Below are 19,132 nucleotides of genomic sequence, written 5' to 3'. Positions count from 1 at the left end.
ATACACAGTTCAAGGCACATTAATATATAAATCTACAAAACAATCTTCCTTCACATGACAGTTAAAAGGTACTCATTTAAAAAAGAAAGAAAAGAAAAGGAAAAAAAAAAACTTGAAAAATTCCCACTTGGGAGTAGAAATTCGACTCTCCAAAATGGTCTCATGGCAATGTTAGAAAGAAAGCCAATATTCAATAATAAAATTAAAAGTTATAAAAGTATATTTTAGATCAGAGCCACCCTGAAATTTTTATAGGGCATGTAAACCTGTAGTTATAACTTAAAAAAAAATACACAGTATGTCACATTATATCTCTATTCTCCTGAAGGAACTATTTCCTGCCCTACCTCTATCCTATGTACTCTCCAAATATTTCAGAAAATATATGATACAAAAATATTTTAGATACAGTGAAGAAAATAAAAATACAGTGAAGACTTCAGATGACTGGTATCTTTGAAATGTCATCCTAACCACATCAATTTCCATTTCTCCTCTACAGTGAGTTATAAGGACCATAATGTGCAGCTGGCCCAGCACATAATTCTACTATAACCACTCAAAATGCCCTTCCACCTGAGAGACAGGTAACTTTTTTTTTTTTTTTTTTTTTTTTATTGCGGTACGTGGGCCTCTCACTGTTGTGGCCTCTCCCGTTGCGGAGCACAGGCTCCGGACACGCAGGCTCAGCGGCCATGGCTCACGGGCCCAGCCACTCCGCGGCACGTGGGATCTTCCCGGACCGGGGCATGAACCCGCGTCCCCTGCATCGGCAGGCGGACTCTCAACCACTGCGCCACCAGGGAAGACCCGAGACAGGTAACTTTTCATCTCAGCCTGCAAAAAATCTCTACAGTGTGTGTGACAGGTGTCACAACAGTGGGTAGAGAGAGCTTAGGTTATCACACATCAGCATTTTATAATTTTCAGAAACCCTATAATTTTAAGTCATTCTTAAATTGTTGTAAGTAGATGTATATCAGCACTGCCAGAAGCATACTGCATTGAACTCTAGTTCCATAATAAGTTAGTGGGTGTTTTAGGTTAAAAACAAAATTCATGATTAAAAAATATTTGGAAACTCCAAGTTAAACAAAGTTGAAATAATTTCTTTAGCATAGAACGGCTCATGTGTTTTTATATGCTAATGGACAAATCTTTAAGAGAGGAAATGTAAGTTATAATATTTTCTACATGCATGGTCAATACAGATTTGACCACGGAACACTTCTTGTAGCAGGCTGAATGTCTGTCACTCTCCTCCCAAATTTATACACAGAAGCCCTACGCCCCAAAGCGATGGCATCTGAAGATGAGTCCTCTGGGAGGTCATCAGGGTCAGATGGGGTCACGAGGGCATGGCCTCATGACGGGATTGGTGCCCTGAGAAGAAGAGGCACCAGAGAGCTCCCTGGTGGCTCTTTCTCTGTGTGCACACACAGCGAGGGGGCGGGGGGGGGGGGGCGCCCAGCTGCAAGCCAGGAGAAGTCCTCAACAGGACCCGACCATGTGGACCCTGACCTCACTCCCAGTCTCGGGAACTGTGGGAAAATAAACTTCTGCTGTTCAAGCCAGAAGATAAACTTCTGCTGTTGTTATGGCAGCCGGAGCCGAGATTCTTTTATTGCTTTTCAGGGAGTATTTTATGAGAGTAGTATTCAATTAAATTAACGGACACATGCTGATTTAAACAAAGGTTTTTCTCTCACTAATGCTGACACAGGAATAAATCAGATACGTGATTGACATTTCTTTGATAGTGAAAAAGTCTGGGCAAAAAAGCAAATGAATTCAGCATATTTCAAACATATAACAAAACTCTTATTCTTTATACATATATATATATTTTTTTGGAACGCGGGCCTCTCACTGTTGTGGCCTCTCCCGCTGCGGAGCACAGGCTCTGGATGCGCAGGCTCAGCGGCCATGGCTCACGGGCCCAGCCGCTCCGCGGCATGTGGGATCTTCCCGGACCGGGGCACAAACCCGCGTCCCCTGCATCGGCAGGCGGACTCTCAACCACTGCGCCACCAGGGAAGCCCCTCTTATTCTTGATTATTAAGTTTTATTTCTACCGCCATTCTGGATCTAACAAGACAGCGTGGTGTATAAAAGTACTTAACGTTACTTCTAAATAATTCAGCGTCTAGCAGCCCATGGGAACCTAACTGACAGAGACACGGCTAAGTGGAAAAGACGTCATTTTGATCCCAGTTCTACCCGCTATAAGCCCTTCTTTATATTTCCGTTTCTTCACCTTGATAAATAAGGATAAAACTTATTCTTCCTGCTGTTTACCAAAAAATGGTCATAAATATTAGTAATAGAGGCAAAACAATTGTGAAAAATGTAAATGCAAAATAAAATTTAAATGCAATGACAGTAATTCAAAAATTACACAATTAGAGAAAATTATTTGTCACTCCCTCATTTTATAGATGAGACCAAAAAAATGCTAGTTTTAAAAAAGAGTTAAGGCTCTAATGATATCCAATGAAATCACCAGAGGTGTAATTTTTTTCTCTGACATTGTGAAATTACCATTTTAATCTCTCAAAACTACACAGATTATTTACATATGTCTACATTTTAAAGACTAAGATGGTAAATCTAGTTTGTATCCTTAAGAAAACAACTCATCAGACGGAAGAGCGGTTATACTTACACTGATCTCACTGATTTGCTCTCACGTTTCAAGGTAAGGAAGTGAAACTTTGCAATTTTAAACACCTGCTGTTTCCAAACACTCATGGTGCTCACCAGAGAAGCCTTGGTTTCAGAAAGAATAAGCAAGCTCTGCTCCATTTCATCAAAGGGTTTTGAATGCACTTCTTCCTCTGGTGGCCGCTGAGTAAATACACTATAATCTATTTGCCAAAACAAAACGATAGAAACTTACGTTATCTTCCTTCAAAAGATGAAAACCTTTCTGAAGCATGTAAATTTCAAAGCAGCACACACCTGGCAGTGATACAGGACAAAGGGGACAGTCATATACTTTGGCAATGTTATCGAAACTGAACATGTGCACAGTTTATGACCCAGGACATTCTCTCTCAGGTATAAATCCAACAGAATTATGTACAGAGGCTCACTGAAACACATGTACAAGAATATCCTTAGCTAGTACCCTGTGCAATAGCCACATGCTGGAAAGAACCACATGCTCTATCAACAGGTGAAAGAATAAGTCATGAAATATTCCTGTAATAGAATAGTGTAAAACAATGAACGTGAACAAACTATTGTATAACCATAGTAGTTTGATCTTACAAACATTACATTAAGTCAAAGAAACCAGAATAAATATAAGCAAAAGAGACACGCTATATGATTGATTCCATTAGACCAAAACCTGACAAAACTACTGGATGGGGATAGAAATCAAGATACGTTATTTTCACAACAGTGATTTGACTTAAAAGAGATGAAAAATAATAAAAAGAGACGAAAACTGGTTTCGGTATGAAGAAGGACTTAGGCTAAGTTTAAGAAATGAGTAAACATTAAAAATTTTAAGAGTGGAGCAGAATAATGTATAAAATAATATTTAGGTACAACCTGGCTGTCTTGGCATCTTACCAACTCAACAGTCTGAACGGATGACTCAGTAGATGGACAAGTCCAGTCCCTGTCTTCCCCTGACACAGCGGCTAGTCAAACTAAAAGCAGGTCCTGAAATACTGCATATCACAATCATAGTACTCAGTGAGCTCCAACTGGCCTTCTACAGAATTTGATATATACTAATCTTTAAAAAATAAAACAATTAAAATCGACCAAACTGAAAGCAAGCTGATGTTAGAGGTAAATTTATTTTGCATAATGGGCTTAAAGGTACTATAGGGAAAAGTGAATAATACCTGAACAGAGCTCACCCTTCTCATTTTCATTCCCACTTCCCAGATGTTTCTAGAAACTACTTCGTATGCCTCAAAGTAGTGAGCAACACACACACAAGCACCTTCTCCATCTAGCTCTCTCCGCCATCCTCAGTATTACGGACATATGCACTGTTAACGCATTCTACATCCTGACCTCTAGCTCCCTTCATTCCTTCCATTCCCATACCTTTATCTCTACTCAGTTTCATCAAACTGACGGATGCCCAAATTTAAGATCTTGCTATCGCTCCAACTGATCCAACATTTTCACGTGAACTTTCCTTCTCTAGCTGCAATCCGCCCCTACGTCCTCATCGTAAGCTCACCTTTCTTCCTCCACGTTTGAGAGAAACATCCTTTTTCCTTCACTCTCAGGACCCAGCACCACGCCAGTCTCGCTACCCTTCAACCCATTCTCAGCTTAAACCTCACGGATCTCGACCGCACCACTGAAATCACTCGCGTCAAGGTCACGACCGGCTCCCACCCTTCCACATTCCCCGTCTTCTAAGCTACCAAACCCCCCTTCTGTGCCGTCATCTTCCTCTTCACAGCAGTCAGCAGAGAACTGCCCACTCGCTCTTGCCTCGAACACCATGCTGCCCCAGCTCCTGCATCTTCTTTCATGAAGACAGAAAGGGCGCTACTGGTGCCTTCCTGGTCAGCCCTCCCTGGACCTTCACTGCTCACCCTCGGGGCTTCCCTCCACTGCGTCCGCGCTCGCCACCGAAGCACCTCATCCAGTCCCACAGGGCCATCGGTACACAGGCGGATCCAGCGTTTGTATCTTGAGCCCAACGCCCTCCTTTAGCTCCAAGTGTGTGAATCAAACAGCCCACAGGCATCATCTCCACTGGGATGTCTACTAAACCTCTCAACAGTATAACCAAAATTCACACCTGGAGTCCTTCATTCCACAAACCTGCTGCTCCCCGTTTCTCAGGAAAGGGCAATTCCATTTCCAGTTCTCAAGCCAAAAACTTGGACACTGTTCTTGACCTCCCGTTCCTCAACCCCTAGCGCTAAGCCATCATCTGCAAGTCACCAGCAGCGCCTCTGGGAGAAGCCCGCGCTGTGCATGTTTCCCTACTGTCACAACCATCCTAGTTCAAACTAAGACGAACTGCAATAGCTTCCTAGCTGCTCTTCTGCTTCCACACTTCCCTTAAATCCACTCATCATTCAACAACTGGAACGCAGTTTTTAAAAATGCAAATCAGATCACGCTACCCCTTTGCTTTCAAACTGTCTGGTAGCTTCATATCACACTAAGAAAACAAACAAAATGTTTTTCCAGACTAAACATGTTCAAAGACTAAATATGATGTGGCCCCTGGCCTCCAGCTCTGAGCCCACTACATGCTACCCTCTCCTTGGCTCTCCACGGTGGCCTATCTTCGTCATCAGAAACATCCAACCCATCCCTCAACCAACACCTGTGCAGTAGCGAGTCCCTTCACCTGGAAGGCTCTGCGATGAAATCTCACTTTTCTTGCCGTTCAGGCCTCACTTTAAATATCACCCCAACCCAGTCCCCCCTGAGATGCCATCTAAGCTATCTGCCTCCTGAGACTGCCCCACTAATCCCTTCATGACTCCTATCACTCTCTGTAAATATCTATTTACCTGTTTATTTCTACCCTTTCTTCCCCAAAATACAAATTCCACATGCTTCTACAATTATTTGTCTTGATCACTATCTGTCTGGCTCATTGCCTAAAATGTGCTGTTAGCTTTGTTTTTACCTGCTTGGTCAATTTCCGCTTCAACTTCTAGCTTTAAGAATACATCTTCCAAAGTCGTCATGGAAACACCATAAGAAATAACACCCAAATCTGAATGAGTGTCTAGAGCAGCAAATAAACCTAAAGGAGAAAAATGAAAGAGCGTTTTGTCATTAAGCACACTACCATGAATTCTTCTAAAATGTCGTTTTAAAATAGCATATGACTGAATTTACTGGGCCGGCACAGTGTTCTCAAACTGTTTGGTCTCAGGACCCCGACAACATTCTTAGAAATTGCTAAGGACCCCAAGGAATGTTTGTTTAGGGAGATATATATCTATTAGACATGCATCATAATATAAATTAAAACTAAGAAATATTTTATAGACAGAGTGATGGGCAGAGTACATTACGTTGACACATGTACTTCAATTCAGTTAATTAATGATTCCTTATTCTCAAAAGGAAACCATAGAAAACCGCATAGAAAATTTCTATCTAATTATAGGAATGCTATGGGAATTCTGCATAATGTATCTTCAAGAGTAAGAAATATCCTTTTGTTTATTAAGTCATCTGTCAACAGATAAAGGACACTGAGTTTGAGTTCCTCATCAAAAAGCAGAAAACTAAATGTCACAAATAAAATAATTCAAGGGTTTACCGTATAATAATGTAATTCGTTATGAAACCATGAAACTGGAAAAGAGCTTAGGACTTATACAAACAACTGTGTGTGTGTGTGTGTATACACATTTGTGTGTGTACGTATGTATATATTTGTGTATATGTATATTTATATTCTTATTCCCAGAACAAAAAAAGGGAACAATTTCTTTCTTTCTTGACAATAAAACAATTATTTACGTAAGTTAACACACTAGTTGGAGTTTCTTGAATGCCATTTATAAAAAAAAGAAATGTTGGCTTACAGCATTTCTGATTTTCAAAAGCAAAATAAAGCAGAAACGGAATATTAACTCTGGCGACCTGCGAGCGTGTAAATATTATATAGAAAAATAAACCAAGTAAATTAAGAAAACTCATCCCCAATGCAAGAACCTGGTTCAGCAGTCAAGAAACTGAAAGTAAGGAATACCCGAAAATTTGTCCATGTCCTTGAAAGGCAAGCTATACACAAGCTGCTGGTCACTCTGTTGCAATAAAGTAGCTGCAGGTATATGTTGTTTAACCAGAGAAGAGAGAGGGTCCGTGGCACAGCATCTGTCAATATACATGCTAGAGAAAACCAAAAACCGTAACTTTTTATGATTACTCAGTCAACAGCCAGAAGTAAATTCTGAATGCTTTAAGTTAAAGTTAGTGCCATACAAAAATGGCCGAAGCACATCATGGCAAATCTTAAACACAGTAACAATAGCTCAAGAATATAATAAGGAACAAGGCAGTAAAGAATGAATGATACCTCAGGCGGTAGCCAATCCCCCATTTACTTTTGAGAAAAATTGAAGAACCAACACATTTTAACATTCCTTGTGACATGACAGCTTTCCGATCTGCAAAAAGAGATTTGCGTTGCAATTTCAGAGTTAGTAACAGCATTAATAATTGGCATTTATATTTTCTGGATTAACCTATGAGACACCAGTGTATGAGCTCATTAAATTATCACAACAGCCTTATGAGGAAGGTATAGATTATCATCACCTGCTTTTTCGATGAGAACAGGAAGGCAATAAGAACATGTACAGTTTGCCCACGTTTCACGTGGCTATTAAGTGACAAAGCCAGGGGCTCCACCCAGGCAGCGGAAGTCTACAGTCTACCTTCCTAACATGATCCAATGTCTCGAACTCTTCCTATAAGGTTACTAACAGAAGTGCTTTCACAACTTCCTTGATAGCCGAATGTACAAACGACAAGAGAGCAACACAAACAAAGAACGCACAGCTTCTTTATTTATTCCTCAGAATTTAGCATTTCTATGTCTAATCTCCCATTTGGCCCCATGACCTTAACCTTTAAAAATAAAGTAAAAATCTCACCAGCAAGAATGTCAGCTTCATCCATGAAATGAGTACTAAACACTGTCACCCGATTAGCTTTTCTGTATTTAAGAAGATTCCAAACAATATGACGCGAACAAGGGTCCATTCCAGCTGTCGGTTCATCCAGCAACAGTACCTGTGTGCAAACGGGTGGGCAAGGCAGGGAATCCTCAGGAAAACTAAAATATATAAAATTCATGCAGACCCTGCAAACCTTCCCCACTTAAAGTTACTCTATCCAATCAGAAATGTATTAGGTCTGAGTTTTCCACTCATATATGAGTTAGCATAAATTTAAAAAACTATCGGTTTGGCATATGAATACCTTCTTTGGTTTAACTTTAAAATACAAATGTCTGTAATGTATAAGACATAAGTATAATAACAATCAGATAGACAAACTAAAAAACAAAACTGAGTATTTCGCTTTTACCTGAACAATTAAGTTTTGTAGATGTAACAACTGCTCGTTAGAGAATTATGCTCTGTATTAGTTCAGGGAAAGAAATTTATTTTAAGACTATTTTTAATTATGAAAATATGGTGGTGGGGATTGGGAGGAAGATAAATTGACACAAAGCCTGAACCACAGTCCTCCCCAAGCTACAGCAGCAGGGCATGTGGCAGGATGGTGGGCACCCAGGGGGCTCCCGGCCACAGGTGTGCACCTGGCAGCTTTCTAACACTGTGCAAAGCAGTGACCAGCTGGTTCTCTGCTTCTGCCAGACAGAGAAGAGCACAAAGCAGACAAAAAAATCAAATCAACAGAACAGTGAAAAACGGAACTGTTCGTTTGATTTTGTTCTTACTTTTAAATTTTTATTATAACCATTACAAATGTATAAAAAACTGAAGAGAATAATAAACATAACAATACTTTTATAGCCACCACTGAACTTTAACAAATGTTATTTTACTTCAGATCTTCTCTCAGAGAAATAAAACTCTGCAGGTATAAAGAAAGTCAGTCCTATCCATTCCCCTTCCGAGAGATGGCCACTAAATTAAAGATGCTGCATATCTTTCTGACTTCTGTTTTAAAATCTTATTACTATAATTACATCCATAATAACATATAGTATTTTATGTATGTTTAAAATTTATACAATGTGTGTATGTGTATCTTTCTACAACCACTTTTTAATTCAACATAATTTAAAATGATCTCATCAATGACACTATATCTGCTTACCTTTGGATCCCCAAGAACAGCGATTCCTACAGACAGTTTTCTTTTCTGGCCACCACTTAACTTTCTGGCCTGATTATCTTTGATAGCCTGCATGTCTAAATCCAGTAAAACCTTCTGCACCTATGAAAGTAAAGTGTCAATAGACGTTTTTAAAATCACATCATTTACATAATTATCAATATGAGTTTTTAAGTGTTCTAATTTTAATGTCAACTTTTAAAATGTTCTTTTAGTCCAGAACTAAATTTTGACATATATCCATGCATAATTTTGAAATAATAGCTAAAAGGATTCCTGATGGGAAGGTCTGCTGTACTTTTGTGACCCCTGCGTGGTGGGAGGGGATCAGTGCAAAGACTCCGTGTGTGTCTGTGTGGCAGGCGAAGGGGGTGGAGGCGAAAAGAAAAGAAAAGAAACATCTATATTGAGTGACTAGAATCCTCCAGATGAAACAAGGACTATTTTCTATGTGCTAAAACTTTTGCTCCAAGTTCTAATTCTTTATAATGACTTTCTGTTTACTGGCTCAGAACAGGTTTTATATTTAGATTTTCAAGCATATTTTTATTACAGAAGTTATTGCACAAGGTTACTAATTTACAGCAAATAAAAGTAAAGATTTCTATATAAATAACATACTTCTTGTATTATATTATTGGCTGGTACTCCTTTGATTGAAGCCAAAATGGATAAATTTTCTTCTACAGTCAAGACATCAAAGTGTATATCTAACTGTGGACAAATGCCAATCATTTTTCTTGCTTCAAACATTTCATCTATTTCTGAGACTCTGTGTCCATATACAGATGCAAATCCTAAAAGCAAAATATATGTATTTACATTAAATATATTAAGAATCAAAAAGTATATATGTTTTAGTATATACTAATAATTTAGTTATTTGTATGTAACAGACATAAAATAAGAGTCAATATAAATTTGGAGGACACAACGCACCCTCATTTCCATACTGGTGGAAATCACCATCATACTGGTGATTTGCTGCCACGTATATTCCAATCTCATTTTCCTTCATTTTCAGGGCATATTACAGAGTGGAAAGAGCAAAGAACCATAAGTTTCATACTAAACAAAATTATCTATCGGTGCATTAACTAATATTCCAGGAACAATTTTCCCTCATTTCCAGGCAACAGTAAAGAGAACAAAGAACTTAAAATTTACCCCTAACCAGCTGTGTGGCCTTGAGAAAATCACTCAATCTAAATCCAAGCTTTTTTCTTCTATTAACTGAACACTAATATAGCCCCCTTTACGGAAGAACTATTAAACCAGCATGCTAATGTATGGAGAATTGTAACAGAAATAATAAATCCTTACATGATGAAAGGTATTATAATTACCCTCAAAGAGTGACACAGAGATAAGCAACAAAATCAAACTAATTTTAGAAGTGAAACTACATCTAAAAAGATGCAGAATCAGGGCTTCCCTGGTGGCGCAGTGGTTGAGAGTCTGCCTGCCGATGCAGGAGACACGGGTTCGTGCCCCGGTCCGGGAAGATCCCACAAGCCGCAGAGCGGCTGGGCCCGTGAGCCATGGCCGCTGAGCCTGCGCGTCCGGAGCCTGTGCTCCGCGACAGGAAAGGCCATAGCAGTGAGAGGCCCGCGTACCGCAAAAAAAAAAAAAAAAAAAAAAGATGCAGAATCAGTACACGGAAGTTTGGCCCTTTCTTAAATTAAAATATTTATTGTTCTGCCACTCTATTTGGTTACTGTGGAAAAATGGAGCTGCTGTACTGAATTCTCACCTACAGGGCAGTCACATGTAACAATTATACGTTTGAGGCATTGCTCTTACAAATCTATTTTAGGAGATTGTACTGACACTCGTCATTCTTTCCTTTTGAACTACTGTTGGATACTTAGAAGTCTTTATTTTCTCAACCAAAATGTCTATGGGCCTCATTTAATTTCCAATTAATTACTGATTTATCCTTCCTTGAAAATGAACAGTAAACAAAAACACAAGTAAAATATCTGCTAAAACAGGCACAAAAGTAGATCCTCCTTATTAAATATGACTGAGTCACTTTTATTTTCCATTGAAGAGAAAACAGATGTGTGTAATCAAAAAAAAAAGAAAAATATCTTTACAGACACAGAAGTTGATCCCAAATCAGTGACAAAAATCAATCGGTACATATCACAAGGATAAATAATTACCATGGTACCTTAGCTAATAACCCTAATAAAACAAAGTAAGGGATTTTTCTCTTTAAGTCAAAAAACTCACCATCCGAAGGTGGGCACAGTCCACAAAGAATATTCATCAATGTACTCTTTCCTGTTCCACTGTGGCCAAGTAACGCAGTAATCTGACCCTCATATATGTCAAAGGATAAATCTAGTTCAGGGAAAAAGGAGAAGTCTCAAATGTGATTCTTATTTCTGTTGAGCCATGTAAGACAATACACAATACTTGAGCAACCTTGAAAGAAGTCAATAAATTTAAAGACAGATTTAAAGTTACCGGCATATTTAATAACATAATATTTAATATTATAACACAATAATAATTCTTTGTTATAGTCAATGGTATGAACAATAAGAAAAATGATACAAAATAAGCTTTTTCTTTTTTTATTACACTAACCGATTTAGAGGGGGCACAAAACATGGCGGGGGGGGATTTCTGTGTACCCGCTTTGGGGAACTTCCAAGGGAATTAAAACAAAAGGACAAACAAAAATTTGTTCCCAAGGGTACTTAGAGGCATGTTAAATCTACTGGCAAAAAACCAGAAATTAACCAATAGCTTGGAAAAGGCTAAGTAAATGCTTTAAAAGTTCAATTTAAACAGGAGTAAAGTAGAATGAATATCACCAGATGGATGTGTCAGTGTCTGAAAGGAGACAGCAGAAAGGGGGCTGAAAACCCAGCTTCAAATAACTGTAACCCCTGATCTGATGAAGGTGATCTCACGCTGACAGCATCCCAAGACCTGCAGGCCAGACGCAGCTTCAACTCCTGCCTGAGTGCCCAGCCTGCCAGCCCCGCCCTACAGATTTCAGACTTGTCAAGCCCCAGTCGTGTGGACCAATTCCTCAAAAATCATCTTCCCCCCTTCCCTCCCGCCCCTCCCCACAGTGCTCTCACTCTCTGTGTATATGTGTGTATATAGATTCTAACGATTCTGAAGAACCCTGACGAACACATTGCTAAACACGCCACAACTGTCAGGACAGCTCCCCGTGACAAAGAACCATCAGACCCAAAACGTCAATAGTGCCAAGGCTGAGAAACTCTGTGTTAGGACAAAAGGAAAAAAAAAAAAAGGAACTAACATGTATACACATGCTAATAATAAAATGAAAAAGGACACAGATTTGTTCAAGGAGTTGACTATTTTTCATCTCGATAGATATTACTTTTTTCTTTTACTACTTTGATGCTAAGTTTTATTATGACCGTTAGTCACATAAATAAATGGAAGTATCCCTAAAGGAAAGAGAGAAAATTGTGGTAAAGAATTTAAATTTCCCACAAGCTACGTACGTTGTTTTTCCACTTGTACTTTAATGCTATGGACTGAACACTAGGAAAGCTACTTACTTCTCAAAGCCTCCACATTTTCACCTTTCTTTCTGTATGTCTTCTGAATACCACTGATTCTGAAAAACACCATTTTCTACTTTATAAGGATTTAAAGCAATCTATAAGTACGTGTTTCCATGTATAATATTTTTAATCAAAGCTGTCATATTTAACGGGAATAATAATAAAGTATCTTCCTACTAAAACAATAAACCAAGGAAATCTGACAATAATAATAAAAGTATTTTAAAGAACCTACAAGAGAAAAGTATAGTATTCCTCTCCATTTTAAGTGTTATTCATTCAGTTTTCATGATAAGCCAACTTCTAAAAAGAAACTGAAACATTTGACTCAAGCAATTTATAGATTTCTTATTTCACATTGGATTCTTTTCTGTTTGTAATTAATCAATACTTGTTTATCAGTTAAGGGAGATTAAAAACCGAGCGCTATTTCACATCAGCACTTGTCTATAAATGTGAAGTGATTCTCTCCTTCCACTTTGAATGTTTTACATAATTTTTGAAGGAATGAACGGTCTTGTTCACCAGTTTAAATTTTACTCTTAAGAAGGCAGACCGCCAGCCCACTGACTGCATCTTAAATATCTAACTCTCCCTTGCTTTTAGACATTTTTCTTAAATTTAAAAAACACAAATTATACTCCAATTTTTCTTGCACTTTTATTTCTTTTCTCGGTCTCATTATTTTTTTAATTTGGTTTTGACTGAACTAGAAGGAACAGTAATGAATTTCCTTCATTCTCAGAAATTAAGTTGATGTGACAAGTTAATTATGTCACAATTTCTAAGGGTCTATGAAATTAACAGAGCACGATTTAGTGTGGTGTATATCTCAGACAATGTAGCCTGAATAAAAATAGAAAGTTAATGTTTATTCTGTTTTAATCTACATAATGAGGAAACTTTAAAATAGCTTAATTTTATAAATACTAGGTTTTATTACTTTTAAAAATTTCTATTCAAACATAAAATTTCAAACCTAGCAGCAACCTTATTCTAAATGGCCGCAAAGAAAATAAAAACTTGAAAGAGAATTAGCCCTTAATACTGGTTTTTAAAAAAGCATGGAATGTGCACCAAATCTTCAAAGATACCATACTTACATGCATTATGTAAAAGATAGGATTTAAATGTGGCATGTTCCATGAGCAGTTCTTAGACCTAAACTGCCAAAGATTAAATCATACCTTATGGCTTCTTTTCCTATAAATTCTGAAGAAACAGGCTCAACAGTTTCACTAAAACTAATACTCCCACTAACATTGCCCTCCGATAACTCCTTATAATTTCTTCTGCTCTTTGACCAATATGATGGCTTCAAAAAATAAAACGATGATCTCCGTAAACCAAATTCTCCTGGAAAAAAAAAACAAACCTGAGTTATCCTAACAAATTATTTCTGAAGACTAGTTATTAAATCATAAAGGCAGTCTGTGAAACCTAAGACAACCTAGATCTAAAGTTTAGACATAAAATACTAAATAGATAGTGTGTGAAAAATAAAAGTTTTACTAACAAATAACTCTTGTCCAGAAATAGTTTCAGAGTTGCTGAGAGTCTAGGGAACGTAAATGTAAGCAAAGTACATTTTCTGCCCTACAGAAACTTACATCGTTATGGCTACATGTACATACTAAACGGCTAAAACACAACGTACAGCATGAGGCGTGCCACGCACAGTGCTAATAAGAGTTCAGAAGAGGAAAAGTTTACATCTGGATAGCCTGAAGGCTTGAATGAGTATCAGCTTAGTGTTTGAAAACAGACAGTATTCAGAAAAGTTGATATTGTTCATAAAGAAGACTTTTTAGAACTAGGAGAAAAACACAGCCACCAGGACCGACACAGGAGACTTAGCTCTGACTGCCCACACAGCATGTACGTATTTTCTCCGTTTCTCCCCAAGGAAGCGACCCTTCCCGTCCTTTCTAACGTCCACCCCTCCTCTAGATGAGCGCATGTTTCAAAGGGCTCTGATCCCAACTACAGAGAGATGCCAGTGGACCTAATGAGCCCCTGGCAGGCTCTGGTGGTTGCTACCACTGCAGCCATAAGCAGGTGCCAACCAGACAGAAGCGAAGGGTTTACTGGGGGAAAGGCAACCTCTCCCTCTCCCTCTGGACGGGAACAAAGAAGCACAACCCCATACAGCCAGGAGGAGAGCAAACCTGCCAGACTGAGACCAAGAGGCAAGAACTCGGAGAAAGTGGGTCCCTGATGACACAGCTGAGCAAGTCCAACTGACCTGGGGTCCATCCTATCTTTGGACTTTAAATAAAACGCTTGATTTCCTTCTTGTTTAAGACAACTAAAGAGGTTCTCTGTTATGGGTAGCTAAAAATAATGTAACGGATACACTGCAGATGTGTTTAAATAGATAAATAGGACCGTGTGGATGGATGTAAAATACAACAGAGGGGCACAGGGACTAAGAAGTGACTAAATACATAGAAGCAGCGTGGAGGAAATTAACATATAACAAGTTTCTACTTGCTTCTCCAGGCTGTGCCCACCCTGCAAGGTGTCTGAGCAGGAGGTTAGCTTGATTGGAGGGAACGGTGAGGTTCTTAGACAGACGTGAGGTAGGCAGTTAGATGGGAGCTGCCACGGCGGTCTAGACTAGCAGAGCCCACCATGCCTTCCTGCAACTACAGAAACGTCCTCATCTGAGCTCTGCAGTGTGGTGACTAACAGCCAAGCGCGGCTACCGAGCACCTGGCCTGTGGCCTGCGCTACCAAGAAGGAACTGTTAGCTTATTTGATTCAAAGTAACTCAAGTTTTAAAAGCCACACCTGTCTTTCCATATAGGACTGCAGGTCTGGCACACAGACAAAATGAATGAGGAACTCAGGGGGAAAAGGAAAGGGGGTGTTGGTTATTTGGTAATGTTTTGAATCCGCACAAGTCTGCTATCGGTGCGGGATGAGGGATGTGGGGAATGGGAGGGGTCACCAGGTTGCTCGTGGTGTCGGAGCTTATCGGGTGAAATAACAAAACACTGTAGCCAAAACGATGGACGTGGGGAAGGACTGAGTTAAGGAGTTCAATTAGGGACTGAAGGTTTTCAGAACAAACTGATCTCTTTTTACCCACAATCTCCTTATACATTCACTAGCAGTTAATGAATAAGGTACGAAATATACTTATTTAAAATTAAATTAAAAGCTGTAACAGTGCATACGACTTAGAAGAAAAATTTTTTAATTAAGTTAACCTTATGTGGGCAAAGAAACCTAAATATCTTTACCGTAAAATCCAATAACTACCTGCATACCTGGAATGACTTGATCAAGATAGACAGCCAGAAGGACATAGAATATGCTGTTAAAGGCCAGCATGATAATAGTAATAATCAGAGGATACGGCCCTTCAGTCAAATTAGAAAATAGAGCACCTTCATTAAAATCTTCTAAATGCATGACCTGAAAAACAGAAACACCAACTTTATTATATAAAAATGATAACATATTTTATCATTTTATAAAATAGCTAACACTATTTAGAGCTTCTCATAATATCCAGAGTCAGTAAACTGGGCCTCTGAACAGATTAAACAGTCTCCACCAAACTGGTAACATGAGTTTATAAAGAAAACAATAAACTTGACCAAACCGTGAGCTTACTACAGCAACCCCTTTCAACCATGTTTTCAATGCTGTGCTTCTAAAACCAGTATACATCTATCCTTGGGGCATGTGCAATAATTCTAATGCTATGATTATCAAATGAAATAAAAACTAATGCAAACAAAAGGGTTATGGTCCACAGAGAAGTCAGACAAATTAAGTATTAGAGGATAAACTTATGGTCAGCACCTTTCAACACTGAAAAGGGAGAAGGTACTATAATTAATTAACACAGCTATTAAATTATTCATAGTAGATACAGGTGATAGAGCAGAAGGAAAGCAATAGAGACTGAGGCCTCGTTTAGGTCTCAGCCCTGCCATTAAGTAAATAAACTTTAATTATGCTGTTCTGGACTTCAGTCTCCTCATCTGTGAAATGAAGGTGAATTAAATGACATTCAAAGTCCCTCCCACTCAACAAAAACCTATGAATCTATAATTCTCCCTTCCTAAGGGGACTCAGTGGACTCTCAAAACATGTAATAACAGCTCTTAGGTCTCAAATAATTAAAATTCGTTTAACTCAATATTCATAAACAAGCAAAGTCTCACAAATAAGAAGTCTATCCAGCCAACATGAATAATCTCTTGTATTAAGTAATTACATTTTTTCTTTACACATTAACCAAATTTGTGTTCTAATACATAAAGCAGTTTCTTATAAGAATTTTCCCCTTAGAACCTGAGTACCCTGTAAAGACAAATAAAAATCAAATTTATAAATCTAAATACTATTTAGGTAGAGATAATCTCATGAACGTTGGACCTATAAAATCCACAAGGTACTACTTTCACTACTACAGTCAGGAAAAATTTGTTCTGCTTCACACACAGTTCTCTCCCAGGTGCACACTGAGATAAATTTACAACAGGGAGCAATAAATCCAGGCCGCAGAGCCATCTAGATTGCCTGACTCATAAACCCGTGACTTCTAACAAACTGAGCTACTGCAGTGAAACAGATTATTGAGACACACTAAAGTGAGAAGTGGAGAACTTATTCATAAACAGGTCATATAAATAAAAAACTTTAAAAATGGAGAAAATATAAATGAAACCAATATAAAATGTACTCCAATATTCAAATATCATTGCTTTTTCATGTTGAAAATTTTAAATAATTTTTTTGCAAACTAAGGGCAGTATGCATGGTAGTATAATACGCTGCATGGAAGTGGAGAGAAAAGAAAATATTTAGTGAAAGCAAGATATGTATATTACCTACCTGTGCAATACCAATCAAAAAAGTACACTGACAGAAGGGACTTAGAAGCCACACTAAAGATTTGGGAAAACTTTCCACGAGGACTATCAAAAGGCCAACAAATCCAAGAGCCACAGTGACTAAAAATTCAACTATTCCCACATGTTTTGATTTTTTAAAAAGAGGCGTCAGCATTAAAGCAAAAAATACCTGCAAGATATAAATATTAAGGTTAAAGCATTGTTCATATACACTGGTATGAAAACAAAATTAAATTTTCCTTGTGAAAGAACAAGTTATTTTCATTAGAAAATACATTCATTAAAATACAATTAATTTCTAAAGGCCATGGTGAGATATTTAATTTTCATACAAATAGTGCTCTACATTAAAAATTTAAACCGACAAATATTAAAAACTGCAGTATATCTATGTAATAGGCAAACATGATCATCTCAGCACTGTAGAAACCATAAACCACCGTGTGTTTCTGCAGTTAGATACGGACAAATATGAACACAACAGTATGTCAACAAGCTTTTACACAGAGCCCATCTTTTCAACTTCACGTGTTGACAAGAAACAGAGCCAGTTAAAAACCAGACAATTATATAGAGGAGCATATCAGTTATTTGTAAATTATCATGTTAAACAGCAGGAATGGGACTTCCCTGGTGGCGCAATGGTTAGGAGTCCCCCTGCCAATGCAAGGGACACGGGGTCGAGCCCTGGTCCGGGAAGATCCCACATGCCGCGGAGCAGCTAAGCCCATGTGCCACAACTACTGAGCCTACGCTCCAGAGCCCACACACCACAGCTACTGAGGCCCGCGCACCTAGGGCCCGTGCTCCGCAACAAGAGAAGCCACCGCAATGAGAAGCCCACGCACCGCAACGAAGAGTAGCCCCCGCTCACCACAACTAGAGAAAGCCCGTGTGCAGCAACAAAGACCCAACGCAGCCAAAAATAAATAAATAAATAAATGTTAAAAAAAAAAGAGCAGGGGTGATAGTCAAAATATTTAACAACGGATACAGCATGGGCACATAAGCCAATCAGGATGGAAACTGGGACCACTTAAAACAAAAGCTTGTCATGAACATCCCACATTTAACCAAACTACCCAATGGAAATCAACACTGTCAAAGAGCTACATTTACAAAGATATATCTTTACACGACATCATCCTGTAACATAAATTAACTTGAAACAGTCAGGATCTCATAAAAACAAAGGAATAAAATGTCTAGTACCAGACAATCTTAATGGTGTATAATAAGCACAATTAAATGAAGATAGTGAAAGACAGACACAGAGGAACTGTATGTGGAATACATCATATGAAAACAAGTTAAATTGAAACTTGAGAATATTCTGTAACTTTTCTAAAAATATGGAGGCACAATGATACAACTCATGTATCAGTAGCCTAGTAACAATCTTGTCTTTCATGGGAAATCGACTGTAAGTAAACCAAACAGTAAGACTTTATTAATCAAATATTTTGACAGTTCTTTATTCCCATTTCAAATGAAAGTACTTACAGATGATAAGCCATACAGGAAAAAAAGAAGAAATATCACAAAGCAGCTACTTTGAGGAAATAAAGAAGAAGCTGTTGCAATGACTGCCATGAGAAGGGACATGAGAAAAATCAAACTTGTATACAGAAGGACCCAGGAGAGCCTGCAATGGGAACACAGATACATTTATGGCTAAAGATATAGGCTTTAACAATTAAAAAAAAAAAAACAGAAACATTTTAAATAAAACTTCAGCTTTATTTTAGCCATTTTATTCTTAAAATTAAGCCAATCTCTTCATTTCTTTGTATGCTCATCTATTGAAAATTAAAGCTCTCCTATGTAATTAAAAATACAGCAGCATTGGTTAAGTTGTCAGTAAAA

General features: G+C 38.2%; 1 protein-coding gene across 10 annotated transcripts in view; it reads right to left on the bottom strand.

Moving 5' to 3' along the window:
* Positions 1–19,132, bottom strand: part of ABCA5 (ATP binding cassette subfamily A member 5) — a 113,548-nt gene that overhangs the window by 24,827 nt on the left and 69,589 nt on the right. For all 10 annotated transcript variants that reach the window (XM_067715401.1, XM_067715403.1, XM_067715402.1 and 7 more), the window contains 13 exons: positions 18,770–18,911; positions 17,247–17,435; positions 15,668–15,815; positions 13,580–13,748; positions 12,387–12,445; positions 11,068–11,178; positions 9,451–9,626; positions 8,812–8,931; positions 7,617–7,755; positions 7,037–7,127; positions 6,710–6,849; positions 5,630–5,749; positions 2,666–2,867 (listed from right to left, as the gene is read on the bottom strand). In XM_067715401.1, the coding sequence (XP_067571502.1) occupies positions 2,666–2,867; positions 5,630–5,749; positions 6,710–6,849; positions 7,037–7,127; positions 7,617–7,755; positions 8,812–8,931; positions 9,451–9,626; positions 11,068–11,178; positions 12,387–12,445; positions 13,580–13,748; positions 15,668–15,815; positions 17,247–17,435; positions 18,770–18,911 (1,806 nt within the window). The remainder of the gene's footprint in view (positions 1–2,665; positions 2,868–5,629; positions 5,750–6,709; positions 6,850–7,036; positions 7,128–7,616; positions 7,756–8,811; positions 8,932–9,450; positions 9,627–11,067; positions 11,179–12,386; positions 12,446–13,579; positions 13,749–15,667; positions 15,816–17,246; positions 17,436–18,769; positions 18,912–19,132) is intronic.

This window comes from Pseudorca crassidens, chromosome 19, assembly GCF_039906515.1.
Source record: "Pseudorca crassidens isolate mPseCra1 chromosome 19, mPseCra1.hap1, whole genome shotgun sequence".
Lineage (NCBI taxonomy): Eukaryota > Metazoa > Chordata > Mammalia > Artiodactyla > Delphinidae > Pseudorca > Pseudorca crassidens.
Note: the sequence above shows the minus strand (reverse complement) of the source record. Positions and strands in the feature narration are given on the sequence as shown.